The sequence below is a fragment of the Petromyzon marinus genome, chromosome 61 (assembly GCF_048934315.1).
Source record: "Petromyzon marinus isolate PM22_M1 ecotype Great Lakes invasive population chromosome 61, UKy_Petmar_22M1.pri1.0, whole genome shotgun sequence".
NCBI lineage: Eukaryota > Metazoa > Chordata > Hyperoartia > Petromyzontiformes > Petromyzontidae > Petromyzon > Petromyzon marinus.
Window position 1 is genome coordinate 11,735,845 of NC_133727.1, and position 12,868 is coordinate 11,748,712.

Sequence of the window (12,868 nt, forward strand, 5' to 3'; positions counted from 1 at the left end):
GTGGAACCCACAAGGAGTTAGTGATGCAAAGGAAATCTCCGACAGGAGAGAGTTTGGGAAAAGGGGCGTGGCAGAGCCGAGGTGAGATAAAAGGCAGCGCGGAGCGGGGCTCGAGGCTGCCGTGGGGGAGTCGGAGTCCGGCCCGTCATCGCTGTGGATCGCCCTCATCGTCTTGGAAGACTAGCGAAGGGAGTTATATATTTACGCCGTAGCAACTTCGTCGATGGCTCCTATACAGTCAGTCAGCAGTGTAGTGAGCGTCGTGTAGCAGTTATATAGAAGTCACCCAGTTGTAATTTAGTCAACCTGCGTCCATCTGATAACCTGCCATCGAGTCGGATGGACTGTATTGTATAATAAATAATATATATAAAACTTAAGCAGACAGCGTTTTTGAGTGCTACATTACAAAAGTATGACAAATAATTGGTTTAACCCTTTGATACTGACAAAAAGGTCCCATGATATAGCCGCTCTCCCCGAGCTATAAATGCTCTCGTAGTGCATTGTCTTTGTACTGTTCATCTCTTGGCATTCTCCGGCCTGACACTGGTGGTGAGACTAGGCCAAAAAGAAGACTGTCCTTGGTGTCGGCCAATCAGTTTCAAAGACAATGCATATATCAGAGTTTGTTTGCGTGCTCACCACAAGTACTGGGTGTGGTTCATGCAGACTTGATTCCTTGTGAAAGCTATATTGTTGGTGTTGGAACATCTTAACACCTGTTTTATTGCCAGAAAGGCGAAACACCTATTCTCATTTTTCATATATATACGTAGAACTTCTTTCGCACCACCGTACATAGCTAACCGCGCTAATCGGAGGTGCGACAGCGGCGTGCGGCTGCTGCCCTACATCTTTGTCCATGTGTTCCTGGCAGGCCCAGGCCGGTGCGCCGGTGGGGTTGACAGGTTCCCCACAAATGGCTACGATCTCACTCTGGCTTACGGTCCGTATTCTCTTAGGGCATTCATGATCGTGCTACAAACGTAAGCAGGTTAACCTAACTCTTACAACTCTCTCCAGACAGCAAGTTGCAGAGAGAGGTAAAGGATTTGAGAAATAATTAAAAGACCTGGGATCACCGATGCTGCTGTTAAAGGAAAATAAAACAAGCAGAATAGGCAGCGCGTGTCAAGGGAACATCCGGCGAGAGATGGAACGAACGCTGTGGCGGTGGAGACCGAGAGAAGGGAAGAGGAGCGGAGGGGGTGGGGTGGGGGAGAATGGGAGAGGCCATTGCATAGCAGTGGGGAGCTTCCGACAGGGAACCACAGACTCATTCAAGACTCGCTCAGGGACTCGCTCAGAGACTCGCTCAGAGACTCACTGCTGTCGGTGCCCTCGCTCACCTGCACCAGGGACTTGACGCTCGGCTGGAAGACCATGTTGGTGTTGAGCAGGAAGGAGCGCACCAGTGGCTGCGGGTAGCAGGCCAGCTGCGTCACGACGCCCGTCAGCAACAGGTTGACGTACAGCGAATTCTGCATCATGTTCTCCAGCTTGGCAAACAGCGCGCCCACAAAGGGCCCTTGGACAACGAGAGCAAGGGAGGACGACGATGGACACCCAAGTGTCAACGACGGCCGTGACGACGAGGGCGTTTTAACGCGAGACTACGGCCTGCAGAATGCTGCCGTGGTGGTAACGGTCAGCACGCTGGAGAGGTCGCCGGGTCGATTCGATCTCCCAGCGCGAAAGGTACAAACTTTCTTCAAGTTTCTTAAATCCCCCTGTCTCTATCACCCCAACAGGTACACCAAGTGTGAGACGATCGGCAGGTCACGTATGGTGGAGTAAAGTGTGAATATTTCACCTCTACTCAGATGTCTGACCAGCATGGAAGAATCGCCCAAAATACCCTCGAAAGGGGACGTTTAGCCACGAGTGGAGTTCCTTCCGCGAGCAGTGGCGTGAGCAGGGGATTGCAGGGATACACCTTTACCTACAGTCTACAGTAGGGGTGGCCAAACGCCGGCTCACAAGGAGCACGTGGCTTGACACGGACGCAGCTAATTTTTACTTTCCAATAACAACCTTACGTGCCAGTACAGAGTGGATAGACGACGCTCCCGGTACAGATGAGGGAGGCGGCACAAGAGACGCGACCGAAATACCCGGCACGAGGCCGCAGCGACGAGCCAAACAGCACGGAGGAGGGAGGCAGCACAGCCGAGACGGAGACATTCGCCAGCACGGCGCGACCCCGCAACCCACGCCGGTCCTCACCGGTGAACGGCGTGCCGATGGCTTGACTCGGATGCTGTGCGAGCAGGGCAGGCAGGGTCACCACGTGTGCCTGCGCCTGCGTCGGCGTCTCCATGCCCCGCGGCTCCACCTGCTCCGAAAGTGCCGAGAAGTCGGCGGCGACGCAGTCGGGTGCGATGGCGGCGGCGGTCTCATCCCCTCCGATAACCGCGTCCCCGGAGGATTCCTCGGCGTCAGTGACACCGGCCGCGACGGCGACCAGCGATTGCTTGTGCAGGTCGGCAACGAGGCCGCTGGCGTCATCCGAAGAGCCCTCCAGGAACGTCTGGATGAGACTGTCGACCGACTCGTCGAGAGCGGAGGATGCCTCCGCTGGCGCGTCGCCCACCGTCATCCCCGCTGCACCCTCGTAGCGACCGCAGGAGCCGGCGGGAGCGGAAGCCGGCGCGTCCGACTCCGTCTCCTCCCAGGCGGCGCTCTCCGCCGACGGCCGCGGCTGGCCGCGGGGCGGGGCGATCACCGGCTCGATGGGCGCGGCGCTCCCATTGGCCACGCTCGCGCCGCCGACTTCGCCGTCGTCGTGCGATTCTCGTCGCTTCTCCCTCCTCTGCTTCTTGGCCATGGGATCGTCGTCAGAAGCTTCCGGGGCCTGCACGACGCCACCCTCCCCGCTCCTCGCCGAGTCGGCGCCGTTCAGACCGGACGGCGCCTCCGACCGCGAGTCGCCCTCCAGGATCGCCGACGTCGGCGCCAGGCCGTTTTGGTCGCCCGCCGGCTTCGGGGGGCACGGCACGGCAGCGTCGTTCTGAGCGCCCTGCCTCCTCCGCCGCTGCACGCTGCGCTTCTTGGAGTGCGGGAACACGGCGATGCGGTACTGGTCGAGGCGGATGTCCCACTCGGGGCTCTCCGCCGGCGGCTCGAGCTTGCGCTCCAGAGCGAAGTGCTCAGCGTCGAGCGGCAGCGAGGCGAGCGCCTCGCTCGGCGCGATCACCACGCTGCCCGGCGCCGGCGTCTCCCCGTCGTAGGGAGCCGACCACGCGCGGCACGCCAGCGCGCAGCGCCGCACGCCGCGGCGCGCGTCACGCAGGTACTGCAGGTAGCCGGGCTCCGCTTCCGTCCGCTCGTCGAAATTGCCGCCGCCCGGCCGCAGCGGCGGCTGCTGCTGCTGCTGCTGCTGCTGCGGCGGCGACGCGAGCGCTGTCGACGCGGGGGACTGTGGACGCGCCGGCTGTTCGTGAACAGCGGGCGAGCGCTGCTGCCGTTCGAAGATTTCCGTCTTTTGCCGCGAGAAGAACCCCATGCGGGCCGGAGTGGTGGGTTTGGGTGTCGGGGACGCCGAGGGCTGGCCCTCCGAGACGCCGCACACCAGGCCTGGGCGGTGCGAAACACAAGGGGAAGGATGTCACGTCGAGGCCGGGAGTCGATTCAGGTGTGCGCAGCGCAACGTCGCGCATCCGGCCCTCACGAATCCGCCCCGACCAACTAAACGCCTACATCTGCGCACAGCTGTGTAACCGCCATTTGTTACAGATGTTCACACATCCGATCTTTTCACACGCGCAGGGGCACATTCTTGGTTCCGCGTACAATTCCCTCACTTAGAAAGCACAGTCGAATGCATTACCCACGACCGTGTAGCCGTCACGATTGCGTAACCGTCTATGCCTCAGTCTCGAGCGAGCCAGATATGCGAAAATGGACTACAAAAGAAGGCTCCTCGATTCGGTGAAATCTTCACGCTGAGCGGGTTGCAATCTGATTCCAGGATCGGATCCCTTTCGTCCCGTGCCGCTTGCATTCATTCTCACGCTTTCAGTCTCGTTTGTACGGCGACATCAGCAAATAGGTCGTGTAAATTGCAAAACGAATTCCTTAGTGCGCAACTCAATATCGGATCTACCATGGCAGTAATATTTTAATCTTGAAACGATAAAACCGTTCCTTGCGATTTACAAACTGGGCAGAGCTAGTTCATCAAACGAGGTGATCATGCCCCGTGCCGATTTGCCATATCGGCCCCATTTAGATTGTTTAGATAAACAGGAGGTAATTTGATTTCCGTTCCAGCGAAGTTCCGCTGACAGCTTCCCTATTGCGGAGTAATAATTCGACTCGAAAATTGTTCCGCTTCTTTTCGCGGTGACAGCCAAAAACAGTGCTCGCCACATTTAGAAACATGCCTTTCGAGTATTTGGCTGCTATAAATAAGCCACTTCGTTGGGCTATCGTTTGTGGCCAGGTAGCTTCTGAAAGAGAGCTACGTAGCTAAGTGGGCCTTACCTGGTTAAATAAAATATAGTTTAGTTGAAAGATGGGGAACAGGTCAATTGCAAGTTTAGGGCATCACTCTTTCTGAATACGAGTCACCAGGACACGGCGATGCTACATTGTACATCCCAGGGTATAGGGTCCACGAGAATCATGTCGTCCATTCGGCAAAGTAGCGTCAGTATAATGGCTGTCTGTTGGTCTAATTGTTGTTATATTTTAATTCCTGACAAAAACATTTATTTAAATAACAATAATGAAAGTTCATGATTCATAATTAGTGAATTTTTGGTTAGAAAATGTAGATATATCAAGTTTTTTACTAAATGAAGTTGTCATAAAAACTTAAATGTAAGTATCTATAGAGGTTTTTTTGGGTTAGTGTAAATATAAATGTGTTGTTAAACCCGCCACCACCCGACACAGCCAATGAGTAAGGTTTGTGACGTACAAAAAACGAGCCAATTAGTTAATAGTTAAGCACACCGGTTGTGTGCTGGAGAGTAAACCCACAACATTTACAATTCGAGTATGACGTTTCGCCAGTAATTATAAATCAAGTATTCATGACAACTTTATTTGATTGGCTATGCCGTGGTGGAGGGTATCACTGAAAACTGGCATTATATCTACACCATGATCTCACCCAAAATGAACCAACTATAAATCATATTGGTTGTGAAGCCTACATAAAATAATAATTATTATTATTAACGTTCACAATAATAAAGTTACAAAAAATAACCTAATGACCATTAAATCAGTCCCGTGCAAAAGCTCAGTGCAGAGTAATCGTGCGGCGTGGGGGTGACGTCATCCTCCTTTAACAAATGGTAGGCTAGATGAAAAACTATTAAGGTAAATCAGAGCACCAAAACAAGACGGTGAAAGTGTGACATACAATTAGGGGAAACCGACGTGGTGTTAATCGTCATTAAGCTAGAATTAATAATGCGCGGTGAAATGTTACATCGCTCGACCCCGCTGTACGCCGAGACCGATGCTGCAGCGCGACAGGGCAGCACGCGGTGTGTGTCGGGTGCAACGTGCAGGGCGCAGAGCGCGCACCTTTGGACCAGAGCACGTGCTCGTCCTCCCGCTCGGCGAGCAGCAGCTGCTCCAGGCGGCAGCACTCGGGCGACAGCGACAGCAGACGGTCGGCCGTGCGCCCGTACAGGTCCACCTCCTTGACGGCGCGGCGCTGGCTCAGCATCACGTGGTTGCACGGGATGAGGAACCTGGCGGAGGAGGGGCGGGCGTTGTTGGGGGGAGGGGTGGGCACGGAGGTTCGTTAACGGCGACCAGCGGTGAATTGTCACGAGTCGAGGTCGTGACCCAACGTGCGGTTAGTTTATTGATTTATCTCAAGGTTTATATATCGCACCTCCGATTAGCTACGTACGGTGGGAAAGAAGTTCGACATACATATATATAGCGACCCGCCCTTTGTACAAGTCAATTCATTCTAATTTTCTGGATCATCCAAGACATTTTACGATTAACTGCCTCTACAATTCGATGCACAGATTCAATCTGGGGTCACTGTTTTGTCCGTGATAATTTTTTCCTAGGCCTATGACAATTCAGCCCCTCCTAACACCGAGACTCGCCATCGCTTCCTTCCTTTTGCCAGCTCCTGCAACCGTACAGCAGCAGACGCCCGGACCTAGAAAGTGTGCTCTTGAAGAGTCCCCGAACCCCGACCCTTGCGTTCCAGACAGGCGCCAGATGGCGGTGCGAGCGTCGCGGTGAGCAAGGCCGCGCCTCACCTGAGCACCAGCTGCAGCATTACGTCCTCACAGTTGAGGCTGAGCAGCGTCCGGAAAAGCGCTAGCGACACCATGCACAGCTGTGTGACACAGAAACGGAGCCGTCGCGTCACGCGAGCGTGGTGGGGGGCTCAACACACAAGCAAAATATAAACAGGGGAACGAACAATGGCGTGCACGCATGCATTCTCGCGTGCCTACACACGTTTGGCCATTGGGAGGGTTTTTAAACTGGCGATGATCACATCGACGCTCCAGGCCGCTCGACGAGACGATGTCGTCACGCGTAATCATGTCATCTCAAACACCCAGTTAAACTGTTGTAGCGTTGGCACGAACGAAACAGCAACATGGAACTTTACACAAAACTTTAGTTCATATTGGATGAAAATGGATGGAGGAATGGACGAAGGGACAGACAGGCGCATGGAGGGATGGTGTTAGGGACAGAGGGATGACGGACGGACGGACAAAGGGACGGACGGAGGGACAAATGGAGAGACGGACAGAGGGACTGATGGATGGATGCGTAAACACGTAAATGCTTTTATCCTTGGTTATTTACCAGATGACTAGGCTCGTAGGCCTGGGTGACCGCGAGGCGCCGTGGTGAGTGGAGGGAGAGAGTGGGCCGTGGGGTGTCAGGGGCCACGGAGTGACGGGGGCCGTGGGTTGCCGGGGGCTGTGAGGTGCCAGGTGCCGTACCCGCGAGCTGCTGCTGATGCGTGCCACGAGCATGTCCAGGACGCGCTTGTCATCCTCGGAGTGTAGCAGCACAAAGTGCAGGAAGGTGCGCAGCAGCGACGGCTCCGTAACCATTCGCAGGAAGAGGTCCAGGTAAGCTGTGCTGGCGATCTGCTCCTCCACCAGCGTCTGAGTACCGAAACGCACGCACGCAAATACAAAGATCCCCCGTCATGGCAAGCGCTGTTAGTGAGCAGCACCTATGAAGGCTGGCACGGCACACAACGGGGTGCCGTAGCAGGACCACGCCCGGCCGCCTTTGTCTCCCAAATGGCAATGTTAACACAGCGCTCCAGGTACTCATTTGAGATAGTTTACACTGAAAGGCTCGCGGTCACGAACAACTTCATCACAGAGCGACATTATTGCGGTGAAGGTGGGAAACAAACGTTCTGTACAACAGTTGACGTGCCACTTGTCTATATGAGCCTTTTGCAGTGCAATGCACTTGGGTCCACTTTTGGTCTTTCAAAGTTTTCATCTGTGCCCAGAACAGCTCCTCATCCTGGTCAAAGACAGAAGCTCCGGCTGAAACAGCGGTAGGGTTGAACGTGTGTACGCGCGGTCTATCTCACCTTGTCCAGTGCTGGGCCCATGACTGGGATGAGAAACCCGTGGTAGATGTACTTGATCAGCTGATTCCTCACCACCTCGTGAGCAACCTGCAGGGAGGGGAGCCCGGTGAAGGATATTCAAAAACAGACAGCGGAAATCTTACAGTTCAATCGCAAGAGCATGACGTCTCAATTACAAACATTTCAATAAAGCAATCGTTCCGTAACATACGTCAAAGTAATTTCATTAAGGATTGCACACTGAATAGGGCACAACCGGTACGAAGGCAGAATATTGTTTTTTACATATACATGTTTTGGCCACGAGATGGCAGACGTATCACGTGATCAACGATGATGACACCCTTGCGCAACCACGCATGAGAATTCTAATATGGGCAACCCATTTAATGATTTGGCCGGTTTTCTTTAGGATCAATCTGCAATAGCAATGAAAGTTTAACAATTGGACCAGGTATACGGAAGTAGTCGCAACTGCCCCCACCCACCAATTCCCAATCCAGAGACGGACAGACAGACCACTTTAAAAACTGTCAAAAAGCATTTAGAATGGATTCTCAAATCGCTATCCTGAATCGTAACAGTTCACTGGATCGGTGCGTGAGGGCGCAGCGAATCGGTCCGAGTCCAGCAGCCGGCCGCATTGTGGAGGGCGCACTCACCCACGCTCACGAGCGCTCACGAGCCACGCTCGCCAAGCACACTCACCCGCGGTGACCCACACGCGCCGGCGCTCACCTGCACCACGGCGTTGCAGAACTCCAGCGAGTTCATGAACCTGACGAGGGCCGGCACGCCCAACCAGTCCTCCCGGCGCAGCGAGTGCCACTCGTCGGAATTCACTTCAATCTTCCGCGGCAGCGACGAGTACAGCCCGCTCAGCCCCGTCGCCAGCACCTGCAACAAGCGTCGCACCAGCAGGCGGGGTCAGTGCCGGCAGCCGCGTGAACGACGCCGTGGACCGGACCGGCGCGAGCGTCGTGCGTCCCCCCCCCCCGTCACGCTGCAGCGTCGCTCTCGGCATGCGGGGGGGGGGGGGGGGGGCTGCCCGCCAGGAATCCGTCGTGCGGCCGGGCGATGTAACATTTCACCGCACATTATTAATTCTCGCTTAATGACAACTAACACCATTTCAGTTTTCCATAATTGTATTTCTCAATTTACCGCCTTGTTTGGGTGAACCCTAGCCTAGGCAGTGGGCATTGGAGCGGTGGAAGAAAACATCGACTCCTCCATTAAAACGACAGCCGGGAACGTTAGTTGCGGTTTTTTTGTCAATATTGTTTACTCGTGCCCTTATTTAAAATGACGGCTGCCTCCCGAAGGTGGGAAACCCCGTACAAGACAGGCCCAGCGCGACATGGCCGGTGATGCCGATGAAATCACCAAGTCTGGCCCATCGCATCCTGTTCAGCGACAGCTGCTGCGTCCGGGGAGAGCGAACTGGCAACCTCAAGAATGCAACTCCAGCATGTATCCCATTACACCACGGCAGAGTCAAAATAAGATTTATGCAGATGGAATGTAATGGGGAAGGAAATTAAAATAACACAATCCTAAAATGGGAAAAAAATGTGATAAAAGCGTGTGCACACCTACAATGAGGGAAAAAAGAATTTGATCCCCTGGTGATAATAATTTTAATGGTAGGTTTATTTGAACAGTGAGAGACAGAATAACAAAAAAAATCCAGAAAAACGCATGCCAAAATTTTTATAAATTGATTTGCATTTTTAATGAGGGAAATAAGTTTTTCTGGATTTTTTTGTTACTCTGTCTCTCACTGTTCAAATAAATCTACCATTCAAATTATAGACTGATCATTTCTTTGACAGTGGGCAAACGTAGGGGATCAAATACTTTTTTCCCTCACTGTATGGCAGGCTTTGGGGGCGCGGTAGCGACAACGTGGAATTTATGGAGCGTCATAAACACCTATCAGAAATGCGCCTGGCCTTTGCGACGATATTGCGGATAACAGGCAACGGGTGCAAGGTGCACATTGACACACATTCTCAATGAACCACTCGCCCTTCCTGCATTTCTGACGTCAGTTACCCATTAAGGATTTTACAATGGGTAAAGTTTGCAGGGTCCTGCGATGTCAAACAAATCCACAAAAAAAAGTGTGTGAAGAGCACACGGAACATTGTGCACTGACGCGGCGCCCAGAGGCCAGCGGGGTTCTACGGGATGACCAAAAGCCAGAAGCTGGGAGAGCGACCCTCACAAGGTCTGGTGTTGACCTTACGACAACGACAGGATCTCATCGCCGAGAAAAACGATGCGATAGTGGCCACAACGACCTCCTGACAATGCCGCGACATTATGCACCTGGAAGGTTCCGGGATGAGGCTAAGTTTGTGTGCAGCTGCGGAAAAATTCCCCCTCCCTCCACACTGCAGCTGTCTTTCCACCATTTATATTAAGTCATACAGTCTGTTCTCCTATAACGCGGTGGGAGTAATTACGTTGCTGAAGAACACCGCGCTATGGAAAAATCGCGGTAAAATAAAAAATATAGGGGAAATCACAGTCCGCGATAAAATGAGAAGCGTACGCAGGCTGAACCAAGACTGAGGCACGTGGGTAGGCATCTAGAACAGTGGTGCTAAACTGTTAGGAAGCCTGCACTCCTTTGGTTCTCAATCGTAAATAAAATAATGTATAGTGTTAATAAATACGTAGGGGTTTGATGACACAAAGTAGTTGTACTTACGTGCCCGTGCTAAATTTGTGTTTCGATGATTTACCTTCTAAAATAATATGGCCATGTCTCGCACCCCCAGATAGGGCATCTCGCACCACCAGGGGGTGCGTGCACCCAGTTTATGAACCACTGATCTCGAAGCATCCAGCAGCATCCCGCTTTGTGCAATGTTACACCGAGGCAGCCGTACAACCGCTTATTCCTACCCGCGCGACGTAGTTCTGTTCACTCGATCGCGTTATAAAAAATGTGTCAGCTTATACATTAATTGTGTTATATCGAATTCGCGTAATGAAAACGAGCGGCGTTAGAGCAGAACTCACTATATTAGTTCGCTGCCTGAGAATGCTCCCAGCACGAGCGAAACGTCGGGCATCGTGCCAAACAACGCACGGCAAAAAAACCCAAATACATCAGAAAGCTATTTTTTTAAATTACTATTCGTGATGTCAGACATATTTTGTTCGAAATGAGAACGTTTTAAAAATTAAGAGCGACAATCAAACAATATTTTCCAAAACAAGACGATAGAATTATCTTTACGCGTAATGATCTGACCAAATGTGTCATAAAACCACCCGACACAGCCAAACAAATTAAATTGCCACGCGGTGTACGAAGGGTTTTTTTAAGCGAAAATTTGACCACGCCTCTACATTACATTTGAAATTATTTTCTTCCCAGACATTTGACAGATATCCAAATCAAACATCGTGCCTTCATAAACATGAGAATTCCCCTCCAATGTTCCGGTGAGCTGATACAATAACTGGCCCATTAAAATGCCTGACAAAGTGCTAATTTAATGTTTGGCCATGTCGGGTTGGTGGTGGAGGATTTCACGACACATATGTTCAGTTAGGTGGCCTTGGGTGGGCGTGGACACTGTAGTCTACGCTCCTTAATAGGAGGAATAGCAAAAGGACGCCATCTCGTGAAGCCCTCTCGTTGTGGCCATAGGCACACCTCGACATTGCCCTCCGGCTGCTGCCTTCACGCTCAACAAAATATCATCGATGGGCCCGACCCGAACACCAATTACGGATTCTGTCATCGCGGACCTCGCGCCGCCAAATCGGCAACGCCGGCAACGCCGGGCTCTCACCGGGCAGAAATCAGAGCGGTCGGCGATGTACTCCCCGAGCGAGCGGTTCTCTGCCGTCAGTGACATGATGAGCAGCAGTGCGTCGCGCGCCTGCTGCCCCAGCGAGCCCTCGCGGTGCACGTAGCCCACGAGTAGCGCGAACACCAGCGCGTCGTTACGTGGCGCGAAACCCGCGGCACCGGCGCCGCCAGATGGGGCGAGCGGGGATGGGCGGTCGTTGAAGACGAGCTCCAGAGTGGCCGGGTCCTTGACGAGCACCGAGCACAGCTGGCTCAGCAGCAGCACCAGGTTGGTCTCCACCTGCAGGCGACAGGGACCACGCTGCTGGAATCTCACCCAGGTGTCCGAGTGAATCTACATCTAAAACAAGGGACCTCACAGTACGCCGCTACGTGCTTCGATCATCCAGATAACCAGCGTGAGGCTGCTCCTGAGGCCGTCCACTCGCCCACTCGCCCACTCGCCAATCTCGACACGAACACGGAAACGTCACCGAGCAGCAACCCGCCGTACAAGACGAGAACAAGGCGAAGGAGACGCAAAGCGTTCCCGTTCAGTTCCAGCTCCCGCCATCCGCAGCGCCACAGGGGTGGGGTGGACGGGAGGGATCGGCCTCACCTTGGGAGAGCGAGAGTTGGCGCATGCGGCCATCAGCCCCAGCAGCGGGTGAAGGATGGGTTTGTGATGCAGTAGGGGCTGGTGGGACTGCGACACCAGCACCTCGTACATCTTGAGCTGCTCCGCTCTCACCTCCTCGTCCTCCTCGTCAACAGCATCCTGCGCAGCACGAGGTTCACGGAGATTCCCACTTGAGCTCCCCCGTGCTCCACTGGGGCATTTCAGCCGAGGCCAGCGAAGGGTAAACTCACGGTACGCATGGTCCTCGACTGGGCGTTTGCCGTGCTGAGCCAGAACTAAAGGGCACTACGCTGGATTCACAATACGTCTGAATCTGGCTCTGGGCCAAACGGGGACAAACGGGGACAAACGGGGCCAGACGCGGGGAGAACGATCATTGCAGTATGTGTGTTAAACTTTTTTTCGTACCGTACGTAACCAACTGTGCTAATCGGAGGTGCTGTGGAAGGGACAACAAACTATAAGCAGTTCTAAAGCGCAGCGTCACCGCGCCCATATACGTGTGTCTCGACTCGTTCACCGAGCGTGGCGCCAGTGGCACGGATCAGCTTCTGCGGTGGAGAAATGATCTGGCGCCTCCTGCACGGCCTTGGCATGGCTCCGGTGTGCAGTGGAAGAGAGAGATCATGCAAAGAGACAAATCAAGCCGTCTGACCACCTTATAACCATGCCACATGGAAGCACCCCGAAGGTGGATGTTGCAATATCACAGGTCACAACTCACGGTCACAATCTGAGTCAAGAAACAATTATTTATTTGTCTCTTTCGTGCCTTCTTGTTTGCATTAGCATACGATTGTACATGATTTCCATGAATTACAAATAATACGTTCTCACACACGGCTCTCCC

At 53.3% G+C, this 12,868-nt stretch overlaps 1 protein-coding gene across 7 annotated transcripts in view; it reads right to left on the reverse strand.

The window, feature by feature from the left end:
• Positions 1-12,868, reverse strand: part of FHIP1B (FHF complex subunit HOOK interacting protein 1B) — a 48,118-nt gene that overhangs the window by 10,302 nt on the left and 24,948 nt on the right. For all 7 annotated transcript variants that reach the window (XM_076053570.1, XM_076053569.1, XM_076053567.1 and 4 more), the window contains 9 exons: positions 11,998-12,156; positions 11,380-11,679; positions 8,303-8,461; positions 7,565-7,651; positions 6,951-7,118; positions 6,246-6,325; positions 5,545-5,714; positions 2,230-3,579; positions 1,353-1,531 (listed from right to left, as the gene is read on the reverse strand). In XM_076053570.1, coding sequence (XP_075909685.1) covers positions 1,353-1,531; positions 2,230-3,579; positions 5,545-5,714; positions 6,246-6,325; positions 6,951-7,118; positions 7,565-7,651; positions 8,303-8,461; positions 11,380-11,679; positions 11,998-12,156 — 2,652 coding nt within the window. The remainder of the gene's footprint in view (positions 1-1,352; positions 1,532-2,229; positions 3,580-5,544; positions 5,715-6,245; positions 6,326-6,950; positions 7,119-7,564; positions 7,652-8,302; positions 8,462-11,379; positions 11,680-11,997; positions 12,157-12,868) is intronic.